General features: G+C 37.9%; 2 protein-coding genes across 2 annotated transcripts; one reads left to right on the top strand and one right to left on the bottom strand.

Annotated features, from left to right (window-relative positions):
- Positions 1-3,155: 3,155 nt before the first annotated feature.
- Positions 3,156-11,390, bottom strand: synpo2b (synaptopodin 2b). Its single transcript, XM_034686996.1, has 3 exons — positions 11,330-11,390; positions 7,429-8,168; positions 3,156-6,571 (listed from the first exon to the last, which is right to left on the bottom strand). The coding sequence occupies exons 2-3, from the start codon at positions 8,123-8,125 to the stop codon at positions 4,230-4,232; spliced, it is 3,039 nt and encodes a 1,012-aa protein (XP_034542887.1). The 5' UTR covers positions 8,126-8,168; positions 11,330-11,390; the 3' UTR covers positions 3,156-4,229.
- A 2,122-nt stretch (positions 11,391-13,512) lies between these two features.
- Positions 13,513-17,366, top strand: LOC117816419 (solute carrier family 22 member 7-like). Its single transcript, XM_034688673.1, has 10 exons — positions 13,513-13,893; positions 14,120-14,223; positions 14,792-14,946; positions 15,053-15,221; positions 15,297-15,420; positions 15,540-15,649; positions 16,267-16,481; positions 16,586-16,694; positions 16,811-17,017; positions 17,287-17,366. Exons 1-10 carry the CDS (start codon positions 13,513-13,515, stop codon positions 17,318-17,320), a joined length of 1,608 nt encoding a protein of 535 aa, XP_034544564.1. The 3' UTR covers positions 17,321-17,366.
- The last annotated feature ends 868 nt before the right edge of the window (positions 17,367-18,234 follow it).

Genomic DNA, 18,234 nt, shown 5'->3' with positions numbered 1-18,234 from the left:
AAATATATCCATTGCAAAATAATCCATATTCCTCATTTTGAAATACAGTGCATCATTTTTCATTATTATGAATTAAATCAGTTATATGGTTATTAAAATTGAGCTGTTGTCATGAAAAGCATGTGCAGCTTCTCTTTTCTCACTGTGAGAGAAAAGAGAGTTAAATATGATGAGTTGTATTTGCAAAATTATTATATTAAATATTGAGAAGTGATAGAATTTGTTACACTGGAAAAGTGGACACAAAGTCAAAACGAGCTTTAAAGCTATAGCCAGGCTACAAAACTAAAAAGCCACACACACACGCTATTTTGTTAAGTGCCACATTTCTCACAATATATTTAAATGTATCTCAGTATTGCTAACGTTACTAGAAACACCATTCCACTGAAAAATCTACCACACACTCCTCCACACATTCAGTTTAGCTCTAAAAAAAAATTTTGCAAAACCCTCAATATGCTTTTCTGGTGGTCCATTTCTATACTTAATTCAGTCTGTAAAAAAACACTTTATAATAAAGAGTAAAATGATTCTGATACCATCAAAGTATGCCCGGTGCTCAGCATGGTAACATCACAGCTGCAACATATCACAATAACTACAGTAAGTTACGTTGTGCCTCTAAAACCTTGTGACAACTTGTAGTACCATGAAGACGGAAACCAATCACTCCCATCAACACTAAAAGACAGATTAAATAATTGTCATAAATGTGCTCTAATCTCAGACCTTTTTGATAACTTGAAACATGTCAACAAGAACCTTCATTTGTAATGTTCCTTAAACTTACATGATCCTCTAAACCATATATTAACAATGTTAAAATTATTCTTTTGATCTGTTGTATGTGACTTCACGTCGGACACTATGCAGATTGATGGTACTGCACTGCTGTAGACTGGGGAATGTACTTAGTTGGACTTGCTCATTGCCCCACGTATCCGATACCCGCCCTGCTGGCAAGCCTGAGAGACTGGGCAGGTCTGAAGGGAGGCCCATAGAAGGCTGGTTTCACAGGTGAAAATGTCCTGCTCATAACTGGTGCCTGAAAATCTGGGGCTGCATGATAATGACCCTTTCTGACAGCTGCAGGATCAAGGGACACCCTGCGCTTCCATTCATCTGGAGGCTCTGGCAGATTTTTGCACTGCCCTGCAGCTTTTACATTAGAGGCAACCGATGATGTGAAGCTCTGATACAGAAAGGCCTCATCCACTGAGCCAAGGGGACTCCTGGATGCTGCCTCCCACGGAGTTGGCGCCTTGTAGACTCTTTCTTGACAGGATGTTCGCCTCTGGGTACGTGAGCATGATGACTGGGCTCGAGGTGTGTTCTCAGGCGACAGAAAGCTGGGAGGCTGCAACAAATTTGTTTGTTTGGGCAGGCTCAGAGAGCGGCTTCTTTCAAATCCCTGAGAAAAAAAAGCAAATAAAGGTTGATAGCTGAAGACTAAGCTGTGGACTTTGCTGCCACCCTCTGGCTTTAAGGAGACCTGGACAGCAGACTACCATCTTGCTATTTTTTGATTAATATAAATACTAACAAAATAATTATATTTTTTTTCATGACATAAACTTCCAATCGCATAAAGAAACACTACTAAATAAATAAAAAATAAGAAAGAGGCTCTGAAGATGAAAAACTGTCTCTATACCTACTTCTTAGGTACGTTTTAGAATTTCAGGTTTGTTGCCCACTAAAATGTTGATTTTTGTATACCCTAAGAGATTTTGAGTGATATACAGTAGGCAAAGATTAGATCTTGTCTAAATTACTTGAAATGTCATTAGAGACATTTTCTCATAGTTAATAATAAAGCTTAAAAACTTACCTGCTGTTGTTCTTAAATAGACACACAGTTACAGCTTAAACTCAAAACACATTTAAAAGATCATCAAAATCTGTAGGATTTTTTGGATTAGCCCTCTGGGTGTTTGTAGGGCAATAATAAAGTTATACTAAGCTATTCTATATACATAACTCACTGTACAAAAAAAGAATGATTCAAGTTTTTTTTTTTAACTCACTGGTGAACCAAACCTGCTACTCAAGAGGTCAATAGTGGCTATACACACCCATACAACTGTGATGACACTGAATCAGCCTAAGGAAGTGAAATCAACAGTGTGAGTTTACTATGCTTGTACAGGGTCTCAGATGTTAGAACTATGGATGAAAATGTGACTGAAATGCTCTCTGCATTGTGTTCCCATGCCCATACAAACACCTGAGAACTTAAAATAATACCTGTAACCCAATAAAACAAGTAGTTAAACTATATTTTGCTGCTGCTTTGTAGTAGTTAAACAAATTGTATTAGCGTTGTATTTTAAGTAGTACAAATACGATTTTGTCTTTTTTGTGTAGTTGATTCCTGAGACTACAAACCATTTTTGGACCATAAAGAAAAGCAACATCTCTTTAATATCTATTGATTGTATTATATTTTGTGTCTATTTCAATCACACGTGTACATGTGTAATTTGACCACATTTTTTCTTCTAAAAATAGTTTGATCTAGCTTATTTATAATTGTATTAATATCCTAGACTAAACATAATTTTTCTGAAGATCAACTTCTTCCAATTACAAGTTATTGGCAGCTTGTAAAGTTATTCTTTGAAAAGCAGCTTTGCTAACGCTGACACCTTATAAGCAGTATACTTAAAACTACAAAACAGAGTTGCGTTTGTATAATGATGTACCAGAGAAAAAGATACTTTAATGTTTTCACATGTGCCTTACTGTGTACTGCTGGGAAGAAACTAGAAAAGCGGATATCCATAATATAGACAATCAGCACTTCCTACACCATTTAGTTAAAATCTCCTGAGGGCAAAGGTCATAGTCCCAATATTTGCGTATTCAGATATAGGGGTGCACTGATAAACAAAGCACATTATTCCATGAGGGTGAATCGTGAAGTCATACTTGTGAGTGACACTGAGAACCTTCAGCAAAGCCACATTTGACCATTTTATGTGCCAATAAAGTTGTTAAACTTGGAGAACTGATCTTGCTGAAGGTACAGTAGCACTGAGGAAATTATTTGTGTGAAATGGTGAGAAAGATAAAGGAGGAAGTGAATCATAAAGAGTAATAAAACTGGTGTGCAGGAAAAATTGAAGCATGACACACAAAAGTACACAAGCAGAAGGAAAGAGACATTTAATATCATGGCTGTGCCAAATTCAAGAAGTGCAATAAACAGTGATATGTTTTAAAGACAGAGACAGAAAGACAAAGAAGACAAACATTTCCTATTTCCATTCAGCGTCTACTGTGATGACTGAATAGTTACAAATCTGCATGGTAACTTGTTCATGTTTTACATCAAGGATGAGGATACAGATTACAGAATGTGTGATGACTTCACTGATAGTTCAATAACTGGCCATAAATGACAATTGCAGAAATATATATCCACATAAAACACATTCAAAGTAATCAGGAGTAATGATCACAACTAAAATTATTGCTTTTACCTGTTGTGATTCCGTAAAAGTTTGGAATGAGACTGAAGGAATTGCAAATTGTATGCATCCAAAAAAAAAAGAAGTGCATAATCAGTTTCTCCTCGGACACACTGAATGATTAAATAATGTTTGTATATGGGATTGCAAAAGTAAGTTATTGTTACCCAAGTTTAATTTGAGTTTAAATTTGAATTCAGAAAATTCATGAATGAATAATAGTTACTGTTAAATGTATTATTTAGGGTAAACTGTGTATAGAAATGCATGCTATGCATCTTGTTACAAAAGATAACTAAAGAAAGAAAACAATCTCAAATTTGAGACCCTTGTTAGACAAGGCCCTCTTCACAGATTATTGCACGTATAACAGCACTTCCTGAGAATAATTCAAATACTTAGTCTCACATTTCCTTTTTAAAACACACATACATCACCAAGTTTAAGGAAATGATATCACATGATGCTATTTACCTTTTTTGATTTGTAGTCAATAAATATTGAGTTTAAAGCTTTCCTTGGTGTAACTTCAATTTTTCTTATGCTTTCCTAACATTGGCAGCTATGTCCTGATATCTGCATAGTGTAAAGGAGTTTTGAGTTGGCCTACATACAGACAGTGCAAAAATCCATACATTTCTCCCTGTTGAATAAGACATTTAAGTTTCTACTACTTTGCAGCTGCAGCTGTAACTGTGTTCTATTGTCTATTTTTTTTACTTCACCTACACATAACCATATGCAGTATTATTGCTAATTGATCAAAGCAACAGTTTTCCACTGTGGGCCAGCCATCACTGGCTTCTTAGCAGAAAACTTTGGCTTAGGTGCCATTTGACGTACGCCTCTAGCAATGAGAGATGCAGGAGAAAAAGCTGCAGCTATGCTGTCACCGATAGATGACTGCTGAGAGGCTGCGCTTGCAGGTCGGGCAGTTGGTGGTTGCTCGCTGGTTATGTCAAGGGCTGTGACAGTGTGCTTTTCATCCAAGTTCTCACCAATTGCAAGAGGCTCAGCTGACCTTGTGGTTTTGCGGGCAGAAGAATTTGGGGAACTTACCAATACAGGAGACTTTGCAGGGGCCTCTGCCTTGCCCTGAACTGCAAGCTCTTGGGCTTTATGGGGAGAATGAGAAGGGGCAGCTCTCTGTTTACGGCTTTTGGTAGCCTCAAATTTTGATGCTGGGGTTGGTTTAGGGCTGGGGCTCCTGGCTTCTGGGACTGCATCATACTTGAACAGTGATGAGTCCAACTGATAAGGCTGATGCTTCATAATATCTAAGGCATTGAGGTGCTTTGGGGGTGCTTTAGGTTTCTCTTTTGTCTTAGGCTTGATGGTGGGGCTCGTAGAGGGGCGTTGCTTGGCTGCTGATGGAGGGTAGAAAGGAGCAAGAATAGGGTTATAAGATATAGGGGGTGGGGCACGAACATTGGAGGAATACCTCCAATAGTTGGGGAGAGATGAGGTTGGGGAGGGGGATCTTGTTTTTTTAGCTTGGACTTTTTCAGCATCAACAACAAACTTCTCCATGCGGGACTGTCTTTTGGCAAACAACTCTGCACCTTTCCCCTTCATACCTTTACCACCACCAGCCTGATTAATTCCTCTGTCTGATTTTGATTCATGGATGTATGACATCCCTGCTTGTGGTGGACAAGAGGCAACTGATTGCGGAGCATTGTCCAACTTATTCCTCAAGGGGGAAGGTGCTTGATGTGGGCTATAAGTAGGACTGCGCGAGTGCATACTCACAGGGGATCGTGGCTGCTGTTGACTCCAGCTATTTGTGGTTGGCTGTAGATGAAGCTGAGAAGCGGAGCTGACCGGAGCCCAGGCACTGGCAGGTGTTTGAAGTGTTGCCTGAGTTTGATCTGGTGCCCAATGGTTGGCCATCTGTTGAGACTGAGCCCAGTCTTGCTGCTGCAAGTAATGTTGACTATGGGGCCCCACAGGACTGTGAGAAGGCTGTAAAACAGGACTTCTTGATGGAATATAGGGCTCGCAGGAGGGACTCTTTCTCATCCAAGGTGGGCAGTCTGGGTTGATGGTAGGTTTTGGGGCAACTGGAGGAGGATTCTTCAGTTTTACTGTTCTGGGTTGCATAAAGTTACAAGCCTCAGCACCCAGACTAAATAAGTCTTCCTCTGGCTCAATATATGACTTCCTATCCCCTTTGTTTTGAAGCTGATGACTTGATTCTTGTGGCAACTTTGCTGGCTGTTTGTTGGTTGCTCTCCGTTTTGACTCTGGTAGAATGCCAGTCTTGATTGCTGGCACAGATATTCGCTCATGTCTTGATGCTATGATGTCTCCAGTTGGAGACCAAACCCGTGGCTCAGTACTAATAGGCACAGGTACCCTAAATCTTGCTTCCTGCTTCTTTGTTGCTGGAACAATGCCCCCAGGCATGACAGAAGCAGTTCTGCCGTCTTGAAATCCTAAGAAAGGCTTTGCAGTTCTGTTTGGCACCAAGGGTCTTGACACATCGGAAAGGTGGTTCATTTGTTGAATATTTTCTTGGTAAACTACATGTTGCTTGAAATTTGCATCCATGTAGCCAGCTTGGTCAGTATGCATGTACATTTCCTTTGGGTCATAAATATTTTGTGCATCTGCGGGTTCAGGTTCAAATGATCTCTCCACTGGTAATACTTTACTCCTTACATCTTCATGCTCTGACACCATTTGATCCATCCGTTTGCGACGTTGAGCAAACATCAAAACGCCCTTCCCTTTTGTATCTGGAAGCGCCTCCATTTCACGAAGACTTCCCCAAGTCAGACTTATATTATGCTGGTGTTGTTGAACAGAATATTCCTCTTCTAACTCAGACTCACTCGTTGCCTCAAAGTTATACTCAGCTGATCTGACGTCTTCAGTTTCTTCCTCTATTTGGTCGTCACCATCAAACTGGTTTTGACCAGTCCCGTAACTCACAAGTGTATACTTCTCAACCCTCTGGCGACGTTTTTTGAACAGCAAGGCTCCTTTATTCTGAGGGTTGGGTGCGTTGGTTAGTAGAAGAGCAAGTCGCTTACATTTAGACTTGTTCTCCTTGGCTTGTCTTTCTGACTGGCTCTCGCTGTGAACGAGCCCTGAGACAAAGGAAGAGGGAAAGAGACAGAGTGAAGAGAGATAGGTTAAAAGGTGAACAGTGAACATAAATGTTTTGATTTAAATCTTTTGTTAGGCATTCAGTGGAAGTAAGAGAAGTATTAAACTATTTAATCCAAGCTCAACAGAGTTGACTTACAATGGGACCAGTATTTTCAATAGCTCCTCTTTTGGGGAGATTGTTTGATACAGTAGTTTGACATTATTTGGTCCCTTTTACAGATTAAACCAACTCTTATTATAACTTAACGCAAGCACACTAAAACAAAATTTTAAAGTTGCCCCTGCTGAAGCAAGCACACTAATAAAAGCATCATATTTACTTACAGCTAACTTTGGGGGGTCCATGGGGCAAGTAAAGCTATCGGCTCACTTTCCATTGCAGTCAGTCTTACGATTGGAAAAGGGATCAGGTAACAGGCCAGGGGGACACATGCTGGTGTCTGTCAAATGTGTTTCTGTCAGCCTCATCATATGGTCATATTTTATTCTTATCCTGCCCTGACTATTAAAGCCATGGGAATTCTCCCTGTAACTCTACCAAAAATAGACTCCATGTTACCGCATGAAAATAACCCACATACATGGAGCTTTGCACAGGTTATTTATTGGTTAAATGAGGTCTCTTTCTTTATATAAGAAAATGTCATCTAAGGTTATTATCAAAAGTTATTTGTGCCTGTTTCTGCAATTAAAGTGAACATTGAAAACACCCAGTCTATCAAAAAACATGCATAAATAACATAAAAAAACATTCAATATATGTTATACAGTGTGCTATACAAGCTCCAACTCTCTACTTGAATATAACAAGTAAGCGTGGAAGATAGATACTTACGTGTGTGCCTTGCCCTGTGCCTGTCCGGTCTGCACAGATCTGTGTCAGACTCCGAGTTCCACTTCTCTGCCTGCTCAGCAACCTCGTCTGAAATTCCAAAGAAGACAGAAGCAGGAGGTGCCTCACTGCTCCCTCCTTCCTCTGAGGATTCAACCCTCCTGTTCCCAGTCCCTGAGCCCTGCCTATTGCTGGCTCCCAGAGGCTGATCTGCACCCAGGGTCAAGGCCAGGGTCATATCAGCAGTGCGGCCAACAGAGGAGGAAGACGAGTGGGAATGTGCTCGTGATATGTGGCCAGCATATGGCTCAGAGTCAGAACACTGTTGTTGTGGAGACAGCGGTTTTGGTGAGGTTTGGATGTGGGGAGACTCTGCAATAGATTCTCTTGATTCACTGTGGTAGACATGATCTTCTTCTTGGTATGAGACATCCTCTTCGCTTCCACTCAGTTCACACCGGGACTGTGGCTCACCTGCAGATTCCCAGTCATGTGGCTGAAGGTGTTCTGGGGACTCATTGTCAGATTTTTGGGAATGAGTGATAGGGCGAGGGTCTGATCGGTACTCTGCGTCACTGGCATCATCTTCGTAGTAAGACTCTGCCAAGGACTCAGATGCATAGAGTTCCTGAGAACCATCTGAACCTGACCAAGGGGCCAAGTTATCATTGTTGTCTGGCTCCCCAGCTTCTGGTTCCATCTTGAATGCTGTATCACAATGCCCTAGGTGTCATCAGTAATACCTACATTAGGACAAAAACATACAGCTTTAGCTCAGGAGTCTATTCCATTTAAGACTGCATTAATGAATGATTGGACCCTTTTGTGCCCTTTTATTAATACTTAAAGTATGTTGGAAACAAATATCTTCTTTGTTCAGTGAAAAACACAAAATGTTATGATTAGGGAGGCTAAACAGTTCAATTGCAGGCAGAAATAATCAGATATCAGACTCAAACTCCTTTTCATATTAGAGTATTAACAGTTGTTATTAAGAGATATCAGCATTAGTCCACTTTGTAACATATCTAACTATCTTTTAATCATCAAACTTATTCCTATCCCCAATAGGGAGTGCAGCTTTGCTTTGGCAGTTGCATCAGGACAGCCATTGCTCTAAATGGAATGGTATGTAAAATCAAGGGGGAAACAGCAGTCACATCCAAGAGCATAAGCAAAACAATTGGGTGGCTGTTTTCTGAACTCCTGTTTATACAGCAAGGTTTCTCTGCTTCTCATCCATCAGAGCCACAAATGTCAGCGCAGCAATGGTTGTCAGCATTTCCATTTAAGAACGAAGTTGGAGAGACTATTTGTTTGATGCATAGTAGAAGTACTTGACCTCCTATGCCTTAACTTAAGGCCAGTGTTTGTTTTGTTCTTGAGATTGTATTCGCAAAATCAGCGATGAAAAGTAAATAAATTGAGCAAATTAACACATGGAAAATCTGTGGAAAACCATGAACCTCCAACCATTTATTCTAGCAAAAAAATACATTTCATTAATCTTTTTTGCTGCTTACAATTTTAGCGAAAATGTCAAATTCAGGATCACCATCCTTTTCAAAATGTTCATGTTGGTACACACACAAGGTTAATTTACTAATCAACTTTCCAACACAAAGCATGTTTCTGTTGTCGTATAGTGGGGGATGAACTTCTGAACGTTTGGTTGCTACAAACACAGGCCTGTCAGTTTCAAACAGTGGTACCTAACGTTCCCCAGAAGGTGGTACCAAAGTACTGTGTAGAGCAACATGAGTAGATGCCTCTCTGTTCACCCGGTTAAAAAGGACATGTTATGATTTGATTATAAAAGCTTAAAACTTGGAAGGAGGATTTATATTTGAATAGTGCTTCATAAAACACATGTCTTGCTTCATTGTAGAATGAAAAGATGATCATTTTAAAAGAAAAAGGTCAGCAGTTGTTCAGAGGTTGTGAAGTGTAGTAGTTCTTCACCTTGCATAACCATAATCACAGTCACCACACATAATTGTCATGAAAGGTTTTGGTAACAAAATAATAAAATAAATACTTTCACAGGGACTCAGCCCACCATCAGTTACTGTTTTAAAATTATCATAACACCCATAGCACTCAGAGACATCAAGTATGCTTTCATTCAAACCAGAAAATCAGTTTGTTCAACAGCACTCTGAAAGCAAATAACAGCAAACCAGGCAAACCTGCACGTATTACAAATCTAAAAAAACACAAGCACCAGACATAACAATCAAACTGTTTTGATATTGCTTGAGCTTAAAGAAAGCTCCTACAAACGGGAGGTATGAATACTGATGTACTACTAACTGTAAGATGATGAGTGGACAGTTTGGCCAAAGAGTGGCCTGCCAATTTTGTTACAAAACTTTTCAGCATACACCTACACTTAATGAGCACTTTGGAAAAGGTAAAAAAAAATGAATTCCTTTGGGATCACTGGATATCCAACTTTTGTCATAGCAACCTTAAGTGTAGTTTTCTTGACAAGTGGAGCGCAGACTGTCATAGGTATCACAATCAACCACAAAAGTTGAACAATCAATGTATATTCTTACACAATCTATACTTGTACAACCTAAGACCAGTTTAGATGAGTTCTGTCTAACCATTTATTGGTTACCAGGCTTTAAGGACACTTCATTTCACTGATAGGAAACACTGCTGTCTTCAAAGTTAACATTTATTACAGTTTTCTTTGTGTGAAAGACTAATAATAATTTAAGTTTGATCAAATGAAGTCTTAATTTTAATTTTTATTATAAACTCTATAGAAAACATAATCATGCAATAAAAGAAGAAATTAAATAAAAATAATAAAATAATTGTTCTTGTTCTATTGTGTGAGGTATGTGTTTAATGCATGAGATGACGACTGATTTACATTACAGGAAATTTAGAACAGATACTATACCTTATAGACTAAATTGGCTAAATGTCTTTGCTAGTCCTATTTGGCTTGTTCTTAGCTGAAACAATGTCCAACAAACATCAATGCACTGACTAAAAGAGTCTTCATTTTATGCAGTTAATGCACACATTCTTCATATATGGAACATGCCATAGTTAATGCTGTGCAGCATTCCTGGATTTCTGGTTGTAAGGTTGCTTAACACTTCGGTTCATTGCATAAGACGTCATGACTTTTGATTCATTTTGACTACACAAAGTTCCTGTGACACTTGCAGCTGCAGGGTTACTTAAATGGTACAGACTTTTGGACACTGTGCCCCATGCCCACGGGTCTCTTCACACTTGGTTCCACTTCCTCAACCATCATTAAGCCATACTTTGGTGCTACTAGAGTTTCTGTTTCCTTCTATGGCAGTAACTCCACTATGTTGATTCATTGCCATGGAAACAGACAGTCAGCATCACTGACAGGAGAGTGAACCTTTGGTCTGGGGGATGACCCCGCAAAGATCAGATGTTTCCATGGTACCTCATTATTACACTGTCTCTCCTTTCAAACTGTAGTGAGAAACACATAAGTTTGCAACAGACGTAGGGCCTTAAATACAACAAGGATAGTCTTAACAAAAAGTTTGTTTCATTGTTATTCCTTATAGATGTTTAAAACAATAAAAATGCTGATCAAGATTTATTAAAATTAATTTTGATTAACATGTTAATCAAAAAGCTGCAGCAGCAATCAGATACATGCTTCAAGCTGTTTTGTTAAAAGAAAAAAAAACACCAAAAACTACATTTCCCATCTTTATTACTACAATGAGGAGTCCATATATTTCATAGAAGGCAAACCAAACTAATAAAAAGCAGTAATAAAATAATAGTAGGATGGTTGAAACTAAGGTATCACAGGCATGATATAGCACACGGAAGTGACTCTCAAAATTGTGAATCAAGTAAATCATAAATCAAAAAAACATGCTTCACTTACAGTTTTTATCACTGGCGCAAACATGAAAGATAGGTTGTGCACGAAGACGTTTCCTCAGTTGATAACCAGCATTGTCGACTTCACATCCTGCTGTTTTTTGTGGACGACCATGGAAAAGTGGATGTTCATGTTCCCTTCCACTGTGCTCATCATGTATGCTACTGTATTTAAAGAGAGAGAAGAAGAGTTGATCCTGCCCCTAACCCCCCCCCCCCCTTTAGACACAGCTCAGTTAGTATTATGCAGCTGTAGCTGCAGCTTAGCAAACCTTAAAGATATTTTTAGAGTAATGTGACAGTTGTCTTGTGCTCGGTACTATTGCAAAGGTTCTGCTTTTGGATTTATTTTCCAGTTTTCATTATTTACAGAAATACAAAGACATCAAAAGTCATACAGAATGTACTCATTATTTACATTGTTTCTCAACATTAGTGTCATAATAATAATTTTCTAACTACAGTCAAGTTGTGAATAGAATATGGTTAATAAGTTCAGGGGACAATTACACATGATAAAGCTGCAGATAGATGAGGTCAGACTGATGTTCACTTTGACAGGATGCCCATACATGGAAAGAAATCTGAGCTTAAAACGAAGGTTTACAGAATTTATATGACAATGGTGGAACTACACTGCCATAGCTTCACCTTAATATACTCTTTCCTGTGATCAGATGTACAATGATAATCATTGTACTCTTTATGATTAAGGGAAGATACCTCAATTAGTGGCTGAAAACTGGGTTCATGGGATCAGTTGAATATTTTCACAGCAGTTATTGTTTGCAAGATGATGAATGACATACAGTAGAGGTGTTAAGCATCTTAAACAAATAGTAACATAAACTTTCCATATGTATAGAAATACACCAGGTGCTTTACAGGTAAGGTCAGAGTGTATTTACAATATGTGCAGAATTGGCATTGTCTTGCGGAATTATGTTAGGTCTTCCCTGAAAGAATCATTGTCAGGTTGGCAACATATGTTGCTCCAAAACCTGTATATATTGTTCAGCATTAATAGTGCCTTCCCAGATATGTGAGACAGCCATTACCAGGGGCACTCATGCATCCTCATACCATCAGGGATGATGGCTTTTCAACTGTGTGATGAAAACAAGCTGAGTGGTCCCTCTTCTCTTCAGAACGCACTCAGCGCAGGACACAGCTGCCATGATTTCCAGAAAGAATTTCAAATTTTGATTCATTAGACCACAAGACAGTTTTCCACCTGAGGGCCTGAAGATCACAGCCATCCAGTATTAGTTTTTGTCCTTGGACCTTTTGCACAGAGTTTTCTTCAGATTATCTGAACCTTTTAACAATATTATTTACCGTAGAGCATGAAATTGCCAAATTATTTGCAATGTTACACTGAGGAACATTATTCAAAATTTGTTAAAATATTTGCTAACGCAATCTCTCACAAAGTGGTTAACATCTGTCATCCATGTCTGACACAGTTTATTGCAACTTTTATTTATATATTAAACATCAACAAATATAGCACTTTTTATGGGTACACACAACACACACTTGTATTAAAATTAAATATATAAAATAGACTGTCCCAGTGAATTGACTGCAGATTAAAAATATATACCTTTATTTCATCCAGAAAAACTAATTTATTATATCATACACTGCTTTAAGAAGAACTGCTATATTACATCTAAATTAAATCATTGAACTGTTTTCCATTTTGTTCATGCTATTTTATGCTTAAATATACTATTGCTTAAATATATATTGTTGTCTGTCAAAATAAAAACGTAAGATCATCCATGGACAATATGAAACAACCATTTGCAGTGGGTAAACTTAAAAAGAGAGATCATCCAGTAGTATATTTAACAGTGGCCATTGTTTAATTTGGTTGATCTCTTTTTGATTTTAGCATGTTCTTTTGACACAGTTTCAAACAGATTAAAATCCTAGATTAGAAGCTAAAGATAACCTCCTTCTAATTTGTATCCTACGTTACGTGTGCTTCTTTGATGAAAACATGCTTATGGTGTTTCTTACAGACACACTAATTGAGGTCAATTGTGCAAAAATAAAACCCTGTTTTCTGGTTGATTGCAATGATTTACATGGTGCTGGTTAATGTGTCTTGTTTGGCCTCTAAGATAAAACCCCAGTCTGCTGTCATTTAGCCTCTTGTCAGCTCTCTGAAAAGCAAAAATGAAATTTGACAGCATACTTTCAGAAATTAATGGATTTGGAAAATTCCAAATAAAGCTAGTTTTGATTCAGTTATTCTCTCGAATTACTTTGCCATGCCACTTTCTGCTGAATAATTTCATGGCAGCTGTTCCCTCTCATCATTGCAACATCTCTGCTCTGGATGATGGAGGCCTGTTTGGGAATCTAACTCTGGAGCAGAAACTGACCGTCGGTATTCCAGTAGAAAACGATGGGACGCCGCAGTCCTGTGTGATGTATTCAAAGCCGCAATATCAACATCTGTCAGGCTGCAACAACAGTGAGGATATGCATACTGTCCAGTGTCAGAACGGATTGGTGTATGACAACAGCATATTTAAAACTACTTTAGCAACAGAGGTAAGTGTCTTCATTGAATATTACAATGTTATTTTGGGATACATTTCACTGAGAAATTAAAGACATCTGTGATTTTTCAAAGGGTACCATCCATTTCTTGTAATCAAACATTTAGAATTATTTCAGAGTTTTGATGTTAAATATAAAATATCAAGAAAGAAATGTTTGTTAACAGCCAAATTTCAACCTCCGAGAGTTCAATGATCTATTATTGGGTTCTTTGCAGTGGGATCTAGTTTGTAGCAGAAAGGGGATGAACAAGGCAACAGCCACTATTTTCTTCATCGGTGTCATGGTTGGAGCCCCAGTGTTTGGGTTTCTCAGTGACAGGTAAGATTGTTGATGAAAAAATATCCACCCATTTTAAATGTCACACCCTCTTCAAGAAATTGTCAGAGAAGATTAAAAGGTGATTTTAAACAAAGTTTATTTCACTCACACTCATTGAGACAGCAACACAGCTACTTTTGTACTTTTCTTTTTTTATATTCCAGGGAGAGTTGTTACAATAAAATGTACTTAATTAAAACCTAACCACAAAAGGAAGATTTTACAAAATACAAATATTTGAAAAGAGCAGCCATAGACTAATATCAAATTACAAGCTGAGTATGTAAAACACAGTTATATTATGTGTAAGTTTTCATTTATCTCACATAGATGACTTATTGCTGCTGTTTTACTGCAGGTTTCTGGTAACAATATAAATAGTTATAAACACCAAAAAGACACAATTTTGTGAATCATATAAAAGGGTTTCTTGAATATACCATCTGGATCATCATTATTAAAAGTGCCCTCATATAGCCCTTATTGTTATATGGCTCTTTAGAAATATAGAAAAGATTTAAATCGTTTAGGGCACAATTGATTTAATCATTTATCTTTTGATGTCTAGGTTTGGGCGACGGCCGCTGCTGTTAGTATCCTATTTATCATCCATGATATTCGCTATCCTTAGTGCATTCTCCACATCATATGTGATGTTTGTCATCATGAGATTTTTCACAGGGATGTCACTTGCTGGAATAAGTATCATTTCTATTGTTTTGAGTAAGTATTACTTAAATAAAGCTGACCACTAAGATGAAGAAAAAAAGAGTGCTATTAGTTTCTGTTTACATTGAATTTGAAAAAATATGTGTTAATATTTTTCTAGATGTTGAGTGGTTTGATGTTAAACACAGGACCTTTTCTGGGATAATCATAAGCCTGGATTGGACACTTGGAAACTGGATTCTGACTGGAATAGCATACTGTGTGAATGAGTGGAGGATGCTCATACTGGCAGTCACCTCACCCCTGATAGTGTCCATCATTGCCTGGAGGTTATAAAGCCTTATAGTTTACAGTAATTGGCATCAGAAGTGAGTGAATTCTAAACCCTGTGTTTCTGGCTTCAGGTGGCTTCCAGAATCTGCAAGGTGGCTTTTGGCCAACGGGAAGGCAGAAGCTGCTCATGAATACATAATGCAATGTGCTGAAATGAACAACAGATCCAAGAGTATGGCCTCGGTCACACCAAGGGTATATTTCAGTATTGTGTGAACTGATATTAAACAGTTATACATGGAAAGAACTACAGTCTTGCAGAGAGGCGCTATACATTAACATTCTGTGTTTTCTTTTATCTTGCTTTCTCACAGGCATTACTGGAATCTGCACAAACTGAAACTGTAGATAAGAATTACACTTTTGTAGATCTTTTCAAGACCCGAAACATAAGGAAGATCTCTATTTATTCAGGGATTGTGTGGTAAGTGTAGGTGTCATGAGATTAATTCAAGGCATGGTTCAGTATTTTAGGAAACAGACCTATATGTTCTCTTTCAGAAACTTACATGAGATTTATTCCAATCTCAAGTCTTCTAACCAAGCATTGAGCTCATCCTAAAAGGCAATGATCCAACAATTCAGCTCACTATCAGTTCTTAAAAGTTACAGTAGTTTTGCCAGTGAGACACAACATGTCAATTAGTAAGCCTCAGAGGTGGCGAAAGTTGAATGTTGAACTTGAGGCAGATTCAGGCGGTTCCAGTGTTGGTACAAAGCTGAGCTAATTATTGCCTTGTTTCAGCTCTAGTTAAATTGATTACATTTGTTATGTAACTTTCAGCAAGCCATTTATTAAGTTCTTACCTAAAGTGTTTTAATTGTTATATATTTTAATTTATTATACAATGTGGTCTTTGAATGAAAGATGACTGATGCCTGCAAAAAAATTATAATCATACTTTAACATCATTGTGGCTTATACAGCTTGTAATTGGGATTTCTTCTATAGGTTTTAAGTCAAAGCCTCACACTTGTTGCTCTTATTTTTAAAGCATCAGGATAATTCTAAAAGTATCAATGCGTTGTTCCTTTTACTAGGTATGGAGTGGCATTTACATATTATGGAATAAGTCTGAATATCACTGGGTTTGGACTGAACCCATACCTCACACAATTTATATTTGCATCCATTGAAATGCCAATGAAGATTGGTCTGTATTTCTTCCTGGAAATTCTTGGCAGAAAGCCTGGGCAGGTGTCAGCCCTGCTGCTGACTGGTCTCTGTCTCTTTATCAACATGTTTGTCCCTAAAGGTTAGTTTTTCTTTTTATGAATCTAGTGATTTTGGTATGAAAGCGTTTACTTTTGTTCACACGTACCTTAGAAATCTCTTGATGAAACATTCAAAAATCCTCAGGTCAATGGGTTGTTCGTACTGTTGTGGGAGTTATTGGAAAAGCCATGTCAGAAGCCACATTTACCATTGTCTTCCTCTACACAACTGAACTCTTTCCTACAGTTGTAAGGTTAGTCTACAACAAACTCATAATGTGATGCAATTTCAACCAAACACTGATCCTCTGTACTTTTGTGGCCATATGTTCTTAAGATTTACATTAACCTCAGCATTTGAACTCCACAGACAGAATGCTTTAGGCTACACATCATTCTTGGCACGGCTGGGTGTCTCCATTTCCCCGCTCATCATGCTTTTAGAGGATGTGTGGTATCTCTTTCCTGCAGCCATTTACAGTACAGTCGCAGTGGGCTCTGGTCTAGTGGCTTCACTCCTTCCTGAAACATTAAATGCCCAGCTTCCACAATATATCGAGGATATAGACAAACCAAGGTAAAAAGCAAGATTAATAAGAGTAACTTAATCTTAAAGTCAACGATTTGCCTTGTCGGTCACCTTCACTGCTAAAGAATAATCCAGTCAACCCTGCAAAGGATTGTGGTTTACTCTACACTGTAGATTTTACTGAACATCTTCCTCAATAATTAACATGTTTATCCATATGCTTGTGGTAAAAATAACAAGAAGTTTGAAATTCCTTTTGTAAACACAGTTATCCTTGTACGATGAAATGATTAACCAATATGTAATCTTTATTTCAGGGTGCAATCAACAGAGAAGAAAGAGGTTAATTAAAATCACATTTTGCGGCCATGACAGCAATGTGGTGTTTCATTTTTACAGCTTAATGTTTTTTTCAATTGAAAATGAGTTATAAATGTAATCATTGTTTAAGAAGAAGACAGAAGAAGACAGAGAGCAGTGTAAATTGACGTGCAGTTGGCAATAAAGTGGTACCAAATGATACTTAAGTCTTATTCTGATTGTATTGTAATGGCAGATGTACTGTTCTGCAAGATCAATTACTTGTAGAACGGTAGTACTTGATTTACGGATGATCAGATACAGTGATGACCAGTGTAAGTCTATGAACAGTTATTGGTTTGACAAAATGAGCAAGGGTAATATGTGACAAAAATTGTGATTGCTAATGGCCAATAACCTTTAACACTACGTGATTTGGCAAAAACACTATAAATGTGAAAAGATGGATAAGAAAGGAAGGCTAAAAAAAGGTCTCCATTGAAGCAACTCAATTTCCACCTTCATTGTTGTAAAGGATATAGACTGTATATAAATATACTGTTTAGAGCTAAATGGTTAAATTAGTGTGCTAACATGCTCTTGCTGACAATGAAAACATGTAAAAGTTTGACAGGTATAGCAAAATCTTTATGAAGCATTTTAGCGTGCCAACATTGACTTATAAGCATTGGATACAAAGCTCTGCTGGGGCAGATGGTGTTGTCACTACTCTTGAAGGTTGTTTGTCACACTCATTAACTATAGAGTTGATTATGTGCCTGCATTTGTCAACAGAGCTGTCAATCAATCATCTCTTAAAATTAAATTCAGTATTCAAACTAATTAAGACTAGATTTGTCAGAAAAATGAACACTTGTTGAGAAACAATTATTTCATATGTATTTTAATTTTAAAGTGTGTCGCACATTCAATCTATTAACATAAGGCAGGTGGGTTTTATGACC

This window comes from Notolabrus celidotus, chromosome 7, assembly GCF_009762535.1.
Source record: "Notolabrus celidotus isolate fNotCel1 chromosome 7, fNotCel1.pri, whole genome shotgun sequence".
Classification (NCBI taxonomy): domain Eukaryota; kingdom Metazoa; phylum Chordata; class Actinopteri; order Labriformes; family Labridae; genus Notolabrus; species Notolabrus celidotus.
The sequence above is the reverse complement of the archived record's forward strand: the minus strand, read 5'-3'. Positions and strand labels throughout refer to the sequence as shown.